Genomic DNA, 19,066 nt, shown 5'->3' with positions numbered 1-19,066 from the left:
AAAACATTTTAAAGAATTGCCTCAGGTCTTAATGGGTTAAAATAGTGTGCCCTGACCATATGGATGCATCTTCGCCCATTTCGATTACATGCATGGGTTGCACGCCCCTCGTCCTCTTTACACTCAGCTTCCTTTGTCTCTATAATGCAATAATTGCCAATTGTAATGTCATTAGTAAAGATATGCTATTCAAAGTAAATTACTTATACTGTAATGCATGCACGCACGCACTCGTGTGCTGTGCACGCATGCATACACACACACACACACACACACAGACCAATGGAGAGTAGATTCATAGATACATGTCCTTAAACCGTTCTCCAATATTGATGGAAACACATGTAGGCTACTGAACGCAATCAGACACCGTGTATGAAACAGTGCCTATGCGTCTGATGGAAGAATTTGAATGTCATTGCTTTCTGATTAATTTGACTTCACTGTAAATTTTGAAACTTGCACCAAATGACTGGGGACGTCATTGTCCAGTGAGGCATTTGTGGTTTGCTACACAATTCAGTGTTATGAAAAATACTGTTTAGTGCTGAAAACGGCATAAATATGGATATGTTCACAAATGTATTTGAATTATTAATTATTGTTGATGTATTACTTTTTAATTGTCTTATTGCATTTTCATTGTCCACACTGTTGAGACTACACGAATGCCTGCAATGTTGCCACAGCTGTATTTGTGTATTGTAAGTATACGTGACAATAATAATAATAATTTAAAAAATGAACTACCTATTATTTTATGTTTCTCATAATCTCACACATAATCCAAAAAACTCTAAACTATGTTGCACTCAGTGGTGGAAAAAGTACTACATTTTTTTACTTCAATACTGTAGAAATACTCTGTTACAAGTAAAAGTGCAAAATGTACAATTTACTTGAGTAAAAGTACAAATGTATTGGTATCAAATTGTACTTAAAGTACCAAAAGTAGAAAGTACTCATTAAGCAGAATGTCCCATTTCACAAGTTTTCATAATTATGTATAAAATGTATAAACATTTTTTGAAAATAGCAGATCTACAAGCTCACAAGGCGTCGCGATGCGACACGTTGTGAACTTGCAAATAAGCTATTTGCAAACAGCCAACGTTTAAAGAATATATGGTTTATAATAATAAGTTTACAAAGTAACCAGTAACTAAAGTGTTCAAATAAATGTAGCGGAGTAAAAGTACAATATTAGCCTTTGAGATGTAGTGGAGTAGAAGTAAAAGTATTGGAAATTGGAAATACTCAAGTAAAGTACAAATACCTTAACATTGTACTTAAGTATAGTACTTAAGTAAATGTACTTAGTTACTTTCAACCACTGGTTGCACTACTACTACTCTAAACCTCATCTGGGAACCCAGCGTCAAATGAAAAGGAAAAACAGTGCCCTCTGCTGTTTTTGACTATCTCAGAGCAGAATCTGTTCTTGAGAGATTACTCTAAACCAGTCTATGCTCTAAACCTGTCACCAGGCAGAAGGCCACCCTATTGCCCACCAGAGGGTGCTGTGAACATGTCAGCTGGTGGAGCTGAGTTGAACATATTGGACATTCTTCTATCTAGATGTTCAGTCCTATCAAACAAAGAACATAAATCAGTTCCTCTTTTCTGTTTCTCTAATATATCTCTCTCTCCTCCCTGTTGTCTTTATATGCACATTACACACATGTCCATAGTACAAATGAGTGCTCATGATAATGCTACACACTACAGTCGATGTACTGTATCCTTTAAATTCACATGTTTATTATTCAACAAAATTAGACACATTTTTTATTGGACAATTTATAATACATCACTTTTTTTTTCCATCTACATCATAGAAAATGTACATCATACAAAATTGCATTACATTTGACACTGATCATACAAATAAACTAAAGTCCTACATTATGTTTATGGCTGTAAACATACAATATACTGTACATACACATTACATATGATGCCAATCATACAAAAGACATTATGTTAGCTGTGTTCAGCTAATCTAGCAAACCACTGGGTCGATCGATGGCACATCAAACATTGAATGGGTCTCTCTCAGTGGTGGAAAAAGTACTCAAATGCTTTACTTAAGTAAAAGTACCAATACTGCAATATAAAAAATACTCTGTTACAAGTAAAAGTCCAGAATTAAAAATGTACTTGAGTAAAAGTACAAAAGTATTGGCATCAAAATGTACTTAAAGTACCAAAAGTAAAAGTACTAAATATTTGAAAATAGCAGATCTACAAGCTCACAACGCGATGCGACGTAACTAGTAACTAAAGTTTTCAAGTAAATGTAGTGGAGTAAAATTACGATATTTGCCTGTAGTGGAGTAGAAGTAAAAGTATTGGAAATTGGAAATACTCAAATAAAGTACAAATACCTCAAAATTGTACTTAAATACAATACTTAAGTAAATGTACTTAGTTACTTTCCACCACTGGCAAGGGAGGAGATCCAGATCCCTCCTATCCCTGCTGAACAGACACCCCCATCAACTAGGAGTTACAAGAGCAACAAAAAGGACAGCAATCCGCCAGCTTTACAGTTTCAACTGAACACCTCTGCATGGTCTTTGTGAAAAGCAGTGGTGGAAGAAGTACTCAGATATTTTACTTAAGTACAAGTAGCAACACCACAATTTAAGAATATTCTGTTACAAGTAAAAGGGCTGTGTTCAAAATGTTACTTGAGTAAAAGTACAAAAGTATTGGCATCAAAATATGCTTAAAGTACCAAAAGTAAGAGTACTAAATTGGTTCGAAAAATAGCAGATCTACAAGCTCACAACGATCGGCTATTTTCAAAAAGCCTATGTATAAAATAGGGCTAAAGTGGTTAATGTATGTTTTATAATATAACAATGTATATATGCAAAGTAACTAGTAACTAAAGTGTTCAAATAATTGTAGTGGAGTAAAAGTACAATATTTACCTCTGAGATGTAGAAGTAAAAGCGCTGAAAATTGGAAATACTCCAGTAAAGTAAAAATATCTCCAAATTGTACTTAAGTACAGTACTTGAGTACATGCACTTAGTTACTTTACACCACTGGTGAAAAGGGCCTGACAGTACTCTCATCACAGTAGCCTACTGTGTGTGTGGGTTTGATCACTCTGGGTTTGATTGCTAATACCTGAATAATCATTAACATAAGAAAAATTACAAATAAAAAGATAGATAATTGATAAATAAATACATTAATTAACAGGTTAATACATAAATAAACAGATATTGGGAAATAAATAAATTAGGAAATACATGAATACAAAAATAAGTAATTCATCAAACATAAATACATGTATTTATGTATTTATTTATTTTATTGTATTTCTGTGCATATGTATTTATTTTCAAATTAACTTGCACTTTTATTTCTACATTTATTAATTAATTAATGTATTTGTAAATATGGTAGCTCTGGCCCTCCAGGCACTGATAGCCAAAAATAAAAGAATCATGTTGACCTCGGGATCCACATGGGAACGTGTGTCTCCCATGTGTATCTAGAAAATTATGTGGGCAGCCTGTGACTTCAGTCTATTCTATGACATAATTATGACACACTTTCGTAATTCGTAACATGTCCTTAATTTATCCGATGGCCTCCTCACGGCACACCATTAGTGCAATTGTCTCCAAATTTGCTCAAATATAGAGCGTCGCAGTTCCCGCCCACTTCCTGTTTTTTTTGGTGCCGGAAGAAAAAACTCAATGCATTTTTCCATTGACATTTCCAAAAATATTTATATCTATTAATTTAAGCCTCGAATCAAGCCATCATGAGATGACATGAATCATGACCATAAAACGTTTTTTTCTGTGATTTTTTTTAATTTTATATTTAATTATATGATATACTATATTTAATAAATACCCTTTGTTTTGCCGTTTTCAACAAAAACAAATCACAGAATCAAACGTTTTATGGTCATGATTCATGTCATCTCATGATGGCTTGATTCGAGGCTTAAATTAATAGATATAAATATTTTTGGAAATGTCAATGGAAAAATGCATTGAGTTTTTTCTTCCGGCACCAAAAAGAACAGGAAGTGGGCGGGAACTGCGACGCTCTATAACGTATGGGTTGGGACATTTAATAGGCTAGCCTTCATGTTTTCAACTTTCCTATTTTCCTTCAAACTGAGATTTCGCCCCAGATTTTGCCCAACAGAGGGCTACCTACTGCGTGCACAAACAAAAACCTGAACCTCTGTCCAATGAAATCGCCTGGAAGGCGTTGTTTGATTCCCATCACCTGGGAGGTGTTGTGGGCACTGATGTGGTGTAGGATAATAACTGAGGTTACACATCAAGGAGCTGCACGCTCGTACCTGTGTACCTGTGTACCACGCTCATACCTGTGTTCATGTCTCCCGAACAGAGAAGCAAAGTACAAACGGATTTGGACATCACTTTCAAACTGCTAAATAATGAATTCTCACTTTGTTAGATGCACATTATTTAGGGTTCATTGCCCCTAAATAGCCCCAGGCCAGGTGGGGCCTGTGGATCTCCAGCTCATCTGAATAATTGTCTGCCCAAGCCTTCAGTCTCTTCATCTCTTCCGGAGCTAAAATCTCCTACCCAGTGGCCGGCTGGTTTCCAGCAGTGGTTGTTTTGATGCATTAATGCATAATACAGACATTTCACAACAATGACTGATAGCGCAGCTGACACGGTGTCCATCTATCTCATGGTTTTTCCCTCTTTTTCAGGTCTTGGAGGACATTTGGATCTTATCTTTGAGTTGAAATGCAGGCAGGCGGACGGACGGACGGTCGCACAAACGGTCTTCTAGAAGGCTAGCCCCTTATAGGAGCCACATTGTTAGAAAAGATAAAGGAGGCCAAGATCACTTGTTATTTGTGGTTAGATAAAAGATGCCAACTCCTGTTATTAATCAGGGAGAGTATGACCTTTTTTAAAAGAAATGGGAATTATCTACACATTAATTATTATTACTCATTATAATTATTCATTATTCATTAGGATCCCGATTGTCTAATTGATTGATTCATTGATTCATTAATACACCTATACTGTTGGCCTATATAAGAGTTCCATAGATCTTGTCTGTAACTTGATTATTTATACTATATATACCTATTTATATCCTGCATCACCAGAGCGGGATGGTCCTGGGGAGACAATGACATTCCTCTTTCCCCTCTCTGGGTCCCTTCTGACCTTCAAAGAACGTCCTGAGCTTGGCGACTGACTGATATTTCCGCTCTCTGGCATCCTCCTGTTCAAAAAGCTTCTTGAGCACGAGGACCGAGTGATACGTTGGCCCCCCGACAGCATCAGCACCCTGTCTGAAGCCAAAGCTAGGTGTCTGTGCACATGTTGGTGGGGCCTGTGGTGGGACTCCCATTATTCTATCTCTGGGATCCTCCTGTTCAACCATCTTCTCGAGATTGAGGTCCGACTGATATTTTGACTCCACGACGACAACAACACCCTCTCCGGAGCCAAAGCTAGGTTTCCGTTCACCGGCTGGTGGAGTCCGTGGGACAGCTTGTTCGGCGATCTTGAGCTTGGGGACTGACTGACATCTGAGCTCCACCACCTCCTTGATGTCCTGTTCAAAGATCATCTTGAGCTTGAGCACCGAGCGACATTTTGCCTCTACGGCGACAGACTTCTCCTCCTGGCCTGCACCCTGTGTGGAGCCAAAGCTCGGTTTCTGCGCGTGGGTTGGCACCTGGCCACATGGAAGGCCTATTATCTTCTTGAACTCTACGAGCCAGTTTACTGTCTCCGTCAACAACACGAACTCCCTCTTATCTAAATTGTCTGCCCAAGCCTTCAGCCTCTTCATCTCTTCCAGTATCTTTGTCCCCATCTCCAGCATTTCGTTCTCCTCCACATCATTCTCCAACTCCTGTGCCTCCTTGACTCTGGGGTACTCAATACTAGTCATCATGGGCTCCCTGTACATTTGCATTGTTTCCATTGCTGTAGTTTCTTACTACTTGTTGTTATCTTGTACGGCTTTGCTGTTAGAAATTCTGATTATTTTCTTTTATTCTGTAAATTACTTTTTTTCTAAATGAATAAATTATTTGAATGATATATGATATGGGCTGCTGAATATAAATCATTTGTGACGTACCATTACCTCACCGTACTTATTATGGAGTTACGTATTTCCAGTGGTGGAAGAAGTACTATTGTTTACTTAAGTGAAAGTACAAAAGTGTTGGTATCAAAATGCACTTACAATACCAAAAGTAGAAAGTACTCATTATGCAGAATGTCCCAGTTTTCAAATGTACAGAATAGCAGATCTACAAGCTCACAATGCGTCGCACCGCGACGCATTGTGAGGGGGTTTCTGAAGTGTCCACGGCCCTCCTCTGAGACACAGACCAAGTAGGAAAAAATGGTTACCATATTATAATGAGCATTAGTGAAGACCAATCGTTTGAAGATGGGTTGCAAATGGGTGTCAGCACTTCCACATTCCAGTGTGGGCGGCATTATCGGGGCCATTGTAAAATGATGTCAAAGGTTGACAGATGGTCAGATTCTGTCCCAAGCCGTCGCTGCCAGTCGCCGCCCACCCACTGCTCGTGCACTGCACCGACAGCATAGTCCGAAGCATCAGAGGTGATGGCGATGGGAGCCCCGGGCCACGGGTGAGCCAGCATTGTTGCATCGGCTAGACTGACATCGCTTGCTCCATATATGGATACGACCGACATCACCGTGATGTCACCGGCACCGCGGCCAACGACATAAAAGGCAAAGGCATCTCCAGGCCAGTTGAGTTCCTTCCATGTGCGATACTGATGAGCATGATGATGATGATGAGCCTGGTCCTCCTCCCCGCCCTCGTTGGCGGCTGCTACGCCCTCACCTCTCTGTACCTGCTGAAGAACCCCCACCTTCTCCACCGGAAGAAACGCACCGCCTTCCATTGTAGACACATCTCCCACCGAGGAGGATGTGGAGAGAGGATAGAGAGCACCATGGAGGCGTCCGCACATGCGTTGGAGCAGGGCACAGGCATGCTGGAGCTGGACTGCCGCCTGACCCGTGACGGCCACGTGGTCGTGTCACATGACGAGAATCTGCTGAGGCAGACTGGCCACGATGTCACCGTCTCCTCCCTCAACCTGCAGGACCTACCTCTATATAAGGAGAGGCTGGAGGTGACATTTTATGCAGGCCGCTACAGCAGTGGTAAAGACAGGAAGTTCTGCCTGCTAGAGGACATGTTCAAGAAGTTCCCGAACATGCCCGTCGACATTGAAATTAAGGAGAGCAATGACTTGCTGATAGAGAAGGTGTCTGGCCTGGTAAAACTCTACAACAGAGAGGACATCACTGTCTGGGCCTCAGTCCACTCAGGCATCATGAAGAAATGCTGCACAGCAAACCCCCGCATGCCTTACAGTTTCACACAGAACCGAGGGTTGCTGCTCCTCCTCCTCTTCTATACTGGTCTGCTGCCCTTCGTGCCACTGGGAGAATCCTTTCTGCAGTTCTACCTGCCCCGCATCTTCAACAGAACCTACATCCCGGAGCGGCCGATCCTGAGGAACAGAATGGTCATCTTTCTCTTTGAAAAATTAACCATGAGGAAGAGTCTTTTTAAACATCTTGTGGCTCGAGGAATACAGGTGGTTTTATTTGTGTGCAACGAGGACCAGGATATCGAAGCAGCCTTTGATGTGGGGGCTACGGCGGTGATGACTGACTATCCAACGCTTCTGTCCGACTACCTGAGGAGGCATCCACAGCCAAGCACTCCCAATCACACTCCTGATTCCCCGTGAAGGTCTCGGAATTAAACGGGAAGCACGGGTTGCGCATTTGCAACTGTGGGTCTTGCAGGGTTAACCCATTAAGACCCGAGGTCGATTCTACAAATGCCTTCTAAAAAGACAGCACGTAACCATGGCAACGAATGCTCCCGCCAAGTTACCGGAGTTTTGGGAAGCTTCTCCCGCGACTTGGTTTGCACAGACGGAGGCTCAGTTCGTGTTGCGGGACATTACCAACAACGCTGCTAGATATTATCACATCGGGGTGACCAGCGGACTGGTAGGCAGCGGTTCCGGTAGGTGACACAAAGGAGACTCTTTGTGCCTCCTACCGGAACCGCTGCCGGTCATCAAATTATTGGCTTAGGAATGTTTTGATTGACATTTTATAATACTTTGTCTAAAAGGTCTGTCCAAAAAAGTCCTTGCGGACTTGTTTCCCTTGATGTCCTTGGTATTCATTTCATAGACATATATAGTAGTAACCAGACAGTTCAAATATCAACACACAAAAAAAACAAAAACATTATATGTACAAAAAACAAAAAAGCATGAAAAACAAAACAAAAATATAGCTGCAAGCAGCAATAAACGGGTTTGAGGCATGTGAACTTGAGACAAAGCAGCCCATGCAACTAACAATGAAATGAGCATGCTCAACAGCTGAGCAAAGTGCTGAGGGATGGTGGCTAGCAATCCAGGGTTAAGAACATTACTCATGGACACCTCAACCCATGGCCATAGACAGGAATCGAATCCTCAACCTTCAGACTCACAGGCTGTCACCTTAGTGATTGAGCTAAGGCTTCATCCAGCCTGACGGTGTCTGTTGAAGATCATAGACTCTTGCCTTCTGCCATGAACCGAGTCGCTGTTTCACTAAAACTAAGATCAGTGGTTCACAAAGCATTTATCAATAGTGAAATGTGATGTCTCCTCTGTACCAAAACTAGTGAAAGTAGCCGATCTACAAGCTCACAAAGCGTTGCTATCCAAAAAGTTGTGAGCTTGTAGATCGGCTATTTTCACAAGGAAATAGGGTATACATTGAAAATAACGTGTTATTATGTTATCTTATAAAAATTGCATAATATGCATTAATTATCACTAGTCCATACCCGGTCGACGCATCCGTGGGGGGATATGCGCACAAGATCTGGCAACCCTGGAGGCAGTTCGTCCACAGCTGGGCAGCCCCGTAACCATGGCGACATTATTTTACACAAGAACGCTAATAAACAGCTGGGATTTGGTGAAATCGAAAAACAGGCTTCGCTGTTCCGTGCACATGGTAATGGTCAATGGCTGTGTGCAAATTCAGATCAATTGCTCCAGCCACTGAGGAGAACCGGGCAGAACAAATTTTGGTCTCACCACTACAGACAGACAGACGTTTCTCAAATTATAGGAGGATGGTCATGTTTTGTGCAATACCCCCCCTCACCCACTGTAAGATAGAGTTCTACTTGGTTCACAGAATAATGAACATCACCATGGCACCAGAAGCATCAGAGGTGATGGCGATGGGAGCCCCGGGCCACGGGTGAGCCAGCATTGTTGCATCGGCTAGACTGACATCGCTTGCTCCATATATGGATACGACCGACATCACCGTGATGTCACCGGCACCGCGGCCAACGACATAAAAGGCAAAGGCATCTCCAGGCCAGTTGAGTTCCTTCCATGTGCGATACTGATGAGCATGATGATGATGATGAGCCTGGTCCTCCTCCCCGCCCTCGTTGGCGGCTGCTACGCCCTCACCTCTCTGTACCTGCTGAAGAACCCCCACCTTCTCCACCGGAAGAAACGCACCGCCTTCCATTGTAGACACATCTCCCACCGAGGAGGATGTGGAGAGAGGATAGAGAGCACCATGGAGGCGTCCGCACATGCGTTGGATCAGGGCACAGGCATGCTGGAGCTGGACTGCCGCCTGACCCGTGACGGCCACGTGGTCGTGTCACATGACGAGAACCTGCTGAGGCAGACTGGCCACGATGTCACCGTCTCCTCCCTCAACCTGCAGGACCTACCTCTATATAAGGAGAGGCTGGAGGTGACATTTTATGCAGGCCGCTACAGCAGTGGTAAAGACAGGAAGTTCTGCCTGCTAGAGGACATGTTCAAGAAGTTCCCGAACATGCCCGTCGACATTGAAATCAAGGAGAGCAATGACTTGCTGATAGAGAAGGTGTCTGGCCTGGTAAAACTCTACAACAGAGAGGACATCACTGTCTGGGCCTCAGTCCACTCAGGCATCATGAAGAAATGCTGCACAGCAAACCCCCGCATGCCTTACAGTTTCACACAGAACCGAGGGTTGCTGCTCCTCCTCCTCTTCTATACTGGTCTGCTGCCCTTCGTGCCACTGGGAGAATCCTTTCTGCAGTTCTACCTGCCCCGCATCTTCAACAGAACCTACATCCCGGAGCGGCCGATCCTGAGGAACAGAATGGTCATCTTTCTCTTTGAAAAATTAACCATGAGGAAGAGTCTTTTTAAACATCTTGTGGCTCGAGGAATACAGGTGGTTTTATTTGTGTGCAACGAGGACCAGGATATCGAAGCAGCCTTTGATGTGGGGGCTACGGCGGTGATGACTGACTATCCAACGCTTCTGTCCGACTACCTGAGGAGGCATCCACAGCCAAGCACTCCCAATCACACTCCTGATTCCCCGTGAAGGTCTCGGAATTAAACGGGAAGCACGGGTTGCGCATTTGCAACTGTGGGTCTTGCAGGGTTAACCCATTAAGACCCGAGGTCGATTCTACAAATGCCTTCTAAAAAGACAGCACGTAACCATGGCAACGAATGCTCCCGCCAAGTTACCAGAGTTTTGGGAAGCTTCTCCCGCGACTTGGTTTGCACAGACGGAGGCTCAGTTCGTGTTGCGGGACATTACCAACAACGCTGCTAGATATTATCACATCGGGGTGACCAGCGGACTGGTAGGCAGCGGTTCCGGTAGGTGACACAAAGGAGACTCTTTGTGCCTCCTACCGGAACCGCTGCCGGTCATCAAATTATTGGCTTAGGAATGTTTTGATTGACATTTTATAATACTTTGTCTAAAAGGTCTGTCCAAAAAAGTCCTTGCGGACTTGTTTCCCTTGATGTCCTTGGTATTCATTTCATAGACATATATAGTAGTAACCAGACAGTTCAAATATCAACACACAAAAAAAACAAAAACATTATATGTACAAAAAACAAAAAAGCATGAAAAACAAAACAAAAATATAGCTGCAAGCAGCAATAAACGGGTTTGAGGCATGTGAACTTGAGACAAAGCAGCCCATGCAACTAACAATGAAATGAGCATGCTCAACAGCTGAGCAAAGTGCTGAGGGATGGTGGCTAGCAATCCAGGGTTAAGAACATTACTCATGGACACCTCAACCCATGGCCATAGACAGGAATCGAATCCTCAACCTTCAGACTCACAGGCTGTCACCTTAGTGATTGAGCTAAGGCTTCATCCAGCCTGACGGTGTCTGTTGAAGATCATAGACTCTTGCCTTCTGCCATGAACCGAGTCGCTGTTTCACTAAAACTAAGATCAGTGGTTCACAAAGCATTTATCAATAGTGAAATGTGATGTCTCCTCTGTACCAAAACTAGTGAAAGTAGCCGATCTACAAGCTCACAAAGCGTTGCTATCCAAAAAGTTGTGAGCTTGTAGATCGGCTATTTTCACAAGGAAATAGGGTATACATTGAAAATAACGTGTTATTATGTTATCTTATAAAAATTGCATAATATGCATTAATTAACACTAGTCCATACCCGGTCGACGCATCCGTGGGGGGATATGCGCACAAGATCTGGCAACCCTGGAGGCAGTTCGTCCACAGCTGGGCAGCCCCGTAACCATGGCGACATTATTTTACACAAGAACGCTAATAAACAGCTGGGATTTGGTGAAATCGAAAAACAGGCTTCGCTGTTCCGTGCACATGGTAATGGTCAATGGCTGTGTGCAAATTCAGATCAATTGCTCCAGCCACTGAGGAGAACCGGGCAGAACAAATTTTGGTCTCACCACTACAGACAGACAGACGTTTCTCAAATTATAGGAGGATGGTCATGTTTTGTGCAATACCCCCCCTCACCCACTGTAAGATAGAGTTCTACTTGGTTCACAGAATAATGAACATCACCATGGCACCAGAAGCATCAGAGGTGATGGCGATGGGAGCCCCGGGCCACGGGTGAGCCAGCATTGTTGCATCGGCTAGACTGACATCGCTTGCTCCATATATGGATACGACCGACATCACCGTGATGTCACCGGCACCGCGGCCAACGACATAAAAGGCAAAGGCATCTCCAGGCCAGTTGAGTTCCTTCCATGTGCGATACTGATGAGCATGATGATGATGATGAGCCTGGTCCTCCTCCCCGCCCTCGTTGGCGGCTGCTACGCCCTCACCTCTCTGTACCTGCTGAAGAACCCCCACCTTCTCCACCGGAAGAAACGCACCGCCTTCCATTGTAGACACATCTCCCACCGAGGAGGATGTGGAGAGAGGATAGAGAGCACCATGGAGGCGTCCGCACATGCGTTGGAGCAGGGCACAGGCATGCTGGAGCTGGACTGCCGCCTGACCCGTGACGGCCACGTGGTCGTGTCACATGACGAGAACCTGCTGAGGCAGACTGGCCACGATGTCACCGTCTCCTCCCTCAACCTGCAGGACCTACCTCTATATAAGGAGAGGCTGGAGGTGACATTTTATGCAGGCCGCTACAGCAGTGGTAAAGACAGGAAGTTCTGCCTGCTAGAGGACATGTTCAAGAAGTTCCCGAACATGCCCGTCGACATTGAAATCAAGGAGAGCAATGACTTGCTGATAGAGAAGGTGTCTGGCCTGGTAAAACTCTACAACAGAGAGGACATCACTGTCTGGGCCTCAGTCCACTCAGGCATCATGAAGAAATGCTGCACAGCAAACCCCCGCATGCCTTACAGTTTCACACAGAACCGAGGGTTGCTGCTCCTCCTCCTCTTCTATACTGGTCTGCTGCCCTTCGTGCCACTGGGAGAATCCTTTCTGCAGTTCTACCTGCCCCGCATCTTCAACAGAACCTACATCCCGGAGCGGCCGATCCTGAGGAACAGAATGGTCATCTTTCTCTTTGAAAAATTAACCATGAGGAAGAGTCTTTTTAAACATCTTGTGGCTCGAGGAATACAGGTGGTTTTATTTGTGTGCAACGAGGACCAGGATATCGAAGCAGCCTTTGATGTGGGGGCTACGGCGGTGATGACTGACTATCCAACGCTTCTGTCCGACTACCTGAGGAGGCATCCACAGCCAAGCACTCCCAATCACACTCCTGATTCCCCGTGAAGGTCTCGGAATTAAACGGGAAGCACGGGTTGCGCATTTGCAACTGTGGGTCTTGCAGGGTTAACCCATTAAGACCCGAGGTCGATTCTACAAATGCCTTCTAAAAAGACAGCACGTAACCATGGCAACGAATGCTCCCGCCAAGTTACCGGAGTTTTGGGAAGCTTCTCCCGCGACTTGGTTTGCACAGACGGAGGCTCAGTTCGTGTTGCGGGACATTACCAACAACGCTGCTAGATATTATCACATCGGGGTGACCAGCGGACTGGTAGGCAGCGGTTCCGGTAGGTGACACAAAGGAGACTCTTTGTGCCTCCTACCGGAACCGCTGCCGGTCATCAAATTATTGGCTTAGGAATGTTTTGATTGACATTTTATAATACTTTGTCTAAAAGGTCTGTCCAAAAAAGTCCTTGCGGACTTGTTTCCCTTGATGTCCTTGGTATTCATTTCATAGACATATATAGTAGTAACCAGACAGTTCAAATATCAACACACAAAAAAAACAAAAACATTATATGTACAAAAAACAAAAAAGCATGAAAAACAAAACAAAAATATAGCTGCAAGCAGCAATAAACGGGTTTGAGGCATGTGAACTTGAGACAAAGCAGCCCATGCAACTAACAATGAAATGAGCATGCTCAACAGCTGAGCAAAGTGCTGAGGGATGGTGGCTAGCAATCCAGGGTTAAGAACATTACTCATGGACACCTCAACCCATGGCCATAGACAGGAATCGAATCCTCAACCTTCAGACTCACAGGCTGTCACCTTAGTGATTGAGCTAAGGCTTCATCCAGCCTGACGGTGTCTGTTGAAGATCATAGACTCTTGCCTTCTGCCATGAACCGAGTCGCTGTTTCACTAAAACTAAGATCAGTGGTTCACAAAGCATTTATCAATAGTGAAATGTGATGTCTCCTCTGTACCAAAACTAGTGAAAGTAGCCGATCTACAAGCTCACAAAGCGTTGCTATCCAAAAAGTTGTGAGCTTGTAGATCGGCTATTTTCACAAGGAAATAGGGTATACATTGAAAATAACGTGTTATTATGTTATCTTATAAAAATTGCATAATATGCATTAATTAACACTAGTCCATACCCGGTCGACGCATCCGTGGGGGGATATGCGCACAAGATCTGGCAACCCTGGAGGCAGTTCGTCCACAGCTGGGCAGCCCCGTAACCATGGCGACATTATTTTACACAAGAACGCTAATAAACAGCTGGGATTTGGTGAAATCGAAAAACAGGCTTCGCTGTTCCGTGCACATGGTAATGGTCAATGGCTGTGTGCAAATTCAGATCAATTGCTCCAGCCACTGAGGAGAACCGGGCAGAACAAATTTTGGTCTCACCACTACAGACAGACAGACGTTTCTCAAATTATAGGAGGATGGTCATGTTTTGTGCAATACCCCCCCTCACCCACTGTAAGATAGAGTTCTACTTGGTTCACAGAATAATGAACATCACCATGGCACCAGAAGCATCAGAGGTGATGGCGATGGGAGCCCCGGGCCACGGGTGAGCCAGCATTGTTGCATCGGCTAGACTGACATCGCTTGCTCCATATATGGATACGACCGACATCACCGTGATGTCACCGGCACCGCGGCCAACGACATAAAAGGCAAAGGCATCTCCAGGCCAGTTGAGTTCCTTCCATGTGCGATACTGATGAGCATGATGATGATGATGAGCCTGGTCCTCCTCCCCGCCCTCGTTGGCGGCTGCTACGCCCTCACCTCTCTGTACCTGCTGAAGAACCCCCACCTTCTCCACCGGAAGAAACGCACCGCCTTCCATTGTAGACACATCTCCCACCGAGGAGGATGTGGAGAGAGGATAGAGAGCACCATGGAGGCGTCCGCACATGCGTTGGAGCAGGGCACAGGCATGCTGGAGCTGGACTGCCGCCTGACCCGTGACGGCCACGTGGTCGTGTCACATGACGAGAACCTGCTGAGGCAGACTGGCCACGATGTCACCGTCTCCTCCCTCAACCTGCAGGACCTACCTCTATATAAGGAGAGGCTGGAGGTGACATTTTATGCAGGCCGCTACAGCAGTGGTAAAGACAGGAAGTTCTGCCTGCTAGAGGACATGTTCAAGAAGTTCCCGAACATGCCCGTCGACATTGAAATCAAGGAGAGCAATGACTTGCTGATAGAGAAGGTGTCTGGCCTGGTAAAACTCTACAACAGAGAGGACATCACTGTCTGGGCCTCAGTCCACTCAGGCATCATGAAGAAATGCTGCACAGCAAACCCCCGCATGCCTTACAGTTTCACACAGAACCGAGGGTTGCTGCTCCTCCTCCTCTTCTATACTGGTCTGCTGCCCTTCGTGCCACTGGGAGAATCCTTTCTGCAGTTCTACCTGCCCCGCATCTTCAACAGAACCTACATCCCGGAGCGGCCGATCCTGAGGAACAGAATGGTCATCTTTCTCTTTGAAAAATTAACCATGAGGAAGAGTCTTTTTAAACATCTTGTGGCTCGAGGAATACAGGTGGTTTTATTTGTGTGCAACGAGGACCAGGATATCGAAGCAGCCTTTGATGTGGGGGCTACGGCGGTGATGACTGACTATCCAACGCTTCTGTCCGACTACCTGAGGAGGCATCCACAGCCAAGCACTCCCAATCACACTCCTGATTCCCCGTGAAGGTCTCGGAATTAAACGGGAAGCACGGGTTGCGCATTTGCAACTGTGGGTCTTGCAGGGTTAACCCATTAAGACCCGAGGTCGATTCTACAAATGCCTTCTAAAAAGACAGCACGTAACCATGGCAACGAATGCTCCCGCCAAGTTACCGGAGTTTTGGGAAGCTTCTCCCGCGACTTGGTTTGCACAGACGGAGGCTCAGTTCGTGTTGCGGGACATTACCAACAACGCTGCTAGATATTATCACATCGGGGTGACCAGCGGACTGGTAGGCAGCGGTTCCGGTAGGTGACACAAAGGAGACTCTTTGTGCCTCCTACCGGAACCGCTGCCGGTCATCAAATTATTGGCTTAGGAATGTTTTGATTGACATTTTATAATACTTTGTCTAAAAGGTCTGTCCAAAAAAGTCCTTGCGGACTTGTTTCCCTTGATGTCCTTGGTATTCATTTCATAGACATATATAGTAGTAACCAGACAGTTCAAATATCAACACACAAAAAAAACAAAAACATTATATGTACAAAAAACAAAAAAGCATGAAAAACAAAACAAAAATATAGCTGCAAGCAGCAATAAACGGGTTTGAGGCATGTGAACTTGAGACAAAGCAGCCCATGCAACTAACAATGAAATGAGCATGCTCAACAGCTGAGCAAAGTGCTGAGGGATGGTGGCTAGCAATCCAGGGTTAAGAACATTACTCATGGACACCTCAACCCATGGCCATAGACAGGAATCGAATCCTCAACCTTCAGACTCACAGGCTGTCACCTTAGTGATTGAGCTAAGGCTTCATCCAGCCTGACGGTGTCTGTTGAAGATCATAGACTCTTGCCTTCTGCCATGAACCGAGTCGCTGTTTCACTAAAACTAAGATCAGTGGTTCACAAAGCATTTATCAATAGTGAAATGTGATGTCTCCTCTGTACCAAAACTAGTGAAAGTAGCCGATCTACAAGCTCACAAAGCGTTGCTATCCAAAAAGTTGTGAGCTTGTAGATCGGCTATTTTCACAAGGAAATAGGGTATACATTGAAAATAACGTGTTATTATGTTATCTTATAAAAATTGCATAATATGCATTAATTAACACTAGTCCATACCCGGTCGACGCATCCGTGGGGGGATATGCGCACAAGATCTGGCAACCCTGGAGGCAGTTCGTCCACAGCTGGGCAGCCCCGTAACCATGGCGACATTATTTTACACAAGAACGCTAATAAACAGCTGGGATTTGGTGAAATCGAAAAACAGGCTTCGCTGTTCCGTGCACATGGTAATGGTCAATGGCTGTGTGCAAATTCAGATCAATTGCTCCAGCCACTGAGGAGAACCGGGCAGAACAAATTTTGGTCTCACCACTACAGACAGACAGACGTTTCTCAAATTATAGGAGGATGGTCATGTTTTGTGCAATACCCCCCCTCACCCACTGTAAGATAGAGTTCTACTTGGTTCACAGAATAATGAACATCACCATGGCACCAGAAGCATCAGAGGTGATGGCGATGGGAGCCCCGGGCCACGGGTGAGCCAGCATTGTTGCATCGGCTAGACTGACATCGCTTGCTCCATATATGGATACGACCGACATCACCGTGATGTCACCGGCACCGCGGCCAACGACATAAAAGGCAAAGGCATCTCCAGGCCAGTTGAGTTCCTTCCATGTGCGATACTGATGAGCATGATGATGATGATGAGCCTGGTCCTCCTCCCCGCCCTCGTTGGCGGCTGCTACGCCCTCACCTCTCTGTACCTGCTGAAGAACCCCCACCTTCTCCACCGGAAGAAACGCACCGCCTTCCATTGTAGACACATCTCCCACCGAGGAGGATGTGGAGAGAGGATAGAGAGCACCATGGAGGCGTCCGCACATGCGTTGGAGCAGGGCACAGGCATGCTGGAGCTGGACTGCCGCCTGACCCGTGACGGCCACGTGGTCGTGTCACATGACGAGAACCTGCTGAGGCAGACTGGCCACGATGTCACCGTCTCCTCCCTCAACCTGCAGGACCTACCTCTATATAAGGAGAGGCTGGAGGTGACATTTTATGCAGGCCGCTACAGCAGTGGTAAAGACAGGAAGTTCTGCCTGCTAGAGGACATGTTCAAGAAGTTCCCGAACATGCCCGTCGACATTGAAATCAAGGAGAGCAATGACTTGCTGATAGAGAAGGTGTCTGGCCTGGTAAAACTCTACAACAGAGAGGACATCACTGTCTGGGCCTCAGTCCACTCAGGCATCATGAAGAAATGCTGCACAGCAAACCCCCGCATGCCTTACAGTTTCACACAGAACCGAGGGTTGCTGCTCCTCCTCCTCTTCTATACTGGTCTGCTGCCCTTCGTGCCACTGGGAGAATCCTTTCTGCAGTTCTACCTGCCCCGCATCTTCAACAGAACCTACATCCCGGAGCGGCCGATCCTGAGGAACAGAATGGTCATCTTTCTCTTTGAAAAATTAACCATGAGGAAGAGTCTTTTTAAACATCTTGTGGCTCGAGGAATACAGGTGGTTTTATTTGTGTGCAACGAGGACCAGGATATCGAAGCAGCCTTTGATGTGGGGGCTACGGCGGTGATGACTGACTATCCAACGCTTCTGTCCGACTACCTGAGGAGGCATCCACAGCCAAGCACTCCCAATCACACTCCTGATTCCCCGTGAAGGTCTCGGAATTAAACGGGAAGCACGGGTTGCGCATTTGCAACTGTGGGTCTTGCAGGGTTAACCCATTAAGACCCGAGGTCGATTCTACAAATGCCTTCTAAAAAGACAGCACGTAACCATGGCAACGAATGCTCCCGCCAAGTTACCGGAGTTTTGGGAAGCTTCTCCCGCGACTTGGTTTGCACAGACGGAGGCTCAGTTCGTGTTGCGGGACATTACCAACAACGCTGCTAGATATTATCACATCGGGGTGACCAGCGGACTGGTAGGCAGCGGTTCCGGTAGGTGACACAAAGGAGACTCTTTGTGCCTCCTACCGGAACCGCTGCCGGTCATCAAATTATTGGCTTAGGAATGTTTTGATTGACATTTTATAATACTTTGTCTAAAAGGTCTGTCCAAAAAAGTCCTTGCGGACTTGTTTCCCTTGATGTCCTTGGTATTCATTTCATAGACATATATAGTAGTAACCAGACAGTTCAAATATCAACACACAAAAAAAACAAAAACATTATATGTACAAAAAACAAAAAAGCATGAAAAACAAAACAAAAATATAGCTGCAAGCAGCA

The 19,066-nt window shown here is 45.3% G+C and overlaps 5 protein-coding genes across 5 annotated transcripts; all 5 read left to right on the top strand.

Moving 5' to 3' along the window:
- Nucleotides 1-6,811: 6,811 nt before the first annotated feature.
- LOC308101380 (lysophospholipase D GDPD3-like) lies at nucleotides 6,812-7,795 on the top strand (the record flags this gene model as incomplete). Its single annotated transcript, XM_080450802.1, has 1 exon — nucleotides 6,812-7,795. One exon carries the CDS (start codon nucleotides 6,812-6,814, stop codon nucleotides 7,793-7,795), a length of 984 nt encoding a protein of 327 aa, XP_080306928.1.
- A 1,690-nt stretch (nucleotides 7,796-9,485) lies between these two features.
- On the top strand, nucleotides 9,486-10,469 carry LOC308101379 (lysophospholipase D GDPD3-like; the record flags this gene model as incomplete). The annotated part of the gene is made up of 1 exon (XM_080450801.1): nucleotides 9,486-10,469. The coding sequence occupies one exon, from the start codon at nucleotides 9,486-9,488 to the stop codon at nucleotides 10,467-10,469; it is 984 nt and encodes a 327-aa protein (XP_080306927.1).
- Nucleotides 10,470-12,159: 1,690 nt separating this feature from the next.
- On the top strand, nucleotides 12,160-13,143 carry LOC308101378 (lysophospholipase D GDPD3-like; the record flags this gene model as incomplete). Its single annotated transcript, XM_080450800.1, has 1 exon — nucleotides 12,160-13,143. One exon carries the CDS (start codon nucleotides 12,160-12,162, stop codon nucleotides 13,141-13,143), a length of 984 nt encoding a protein of 327 aa, XP_080306926.1.
- A 1,690-nt stretch (nucleotides 13,144-14,833) lies between these two features.
- On the top strand, nucleotides 14,834-15,817 carry LOC308101375 (lysophospholipase D GDPD3-like; the record flags this gene model as incomplete). Its single annotated transcript, XM_080450797.1, has 1 exon — nucleotides 14,834-15,817. One exon carries the CDS (start codon nucleotides 14,834-14,836, stop codon nucleotides 15,815-15,817), a length of 984 nt encoding a protein of 327 aa, XP_080306923.1.
- Nucleotides 15,818-17,507: 1,690 nt separating this feature from the next.
- LOC308101374 (lysophospholipase D GDPD3-like) lies at nucleotides 17,508-18,491 on the top strand (the record flags this gene model as incomplete). Its single annotated transcript, XM_080450796.1, has 1 exon — nucleotides 17,508-18,491. One exon carries the CDS (start codon nucleotides 17,508-17,510, stop codon nucleotides 18,489-18,491), a length of 984 nt encoding a protein of 327 aa, XP_080306922.1.
- Between the last annotated feature and the right edge of the window lie 575 nt (nucleotides 18,492-19,066).

The sequence above is a fragment of the Gymnoscopelus braueri genome, assembly GCF_963280865.1.
Source record: "Gymnoscopelus braueri genome assembly, chromosome: 15".
Lineage (NCBI taxonomy): Eukaryota > Metazoa > Chordata > Actinopteri > Myctophiformes > Myctophidae > Gymnoscopelus > Gymnoscopelus braueri.
Note: the sequence above shows the minus strand (reverse complement) of the source record. Positions and strands in the feature narration are given on the sequence as shown.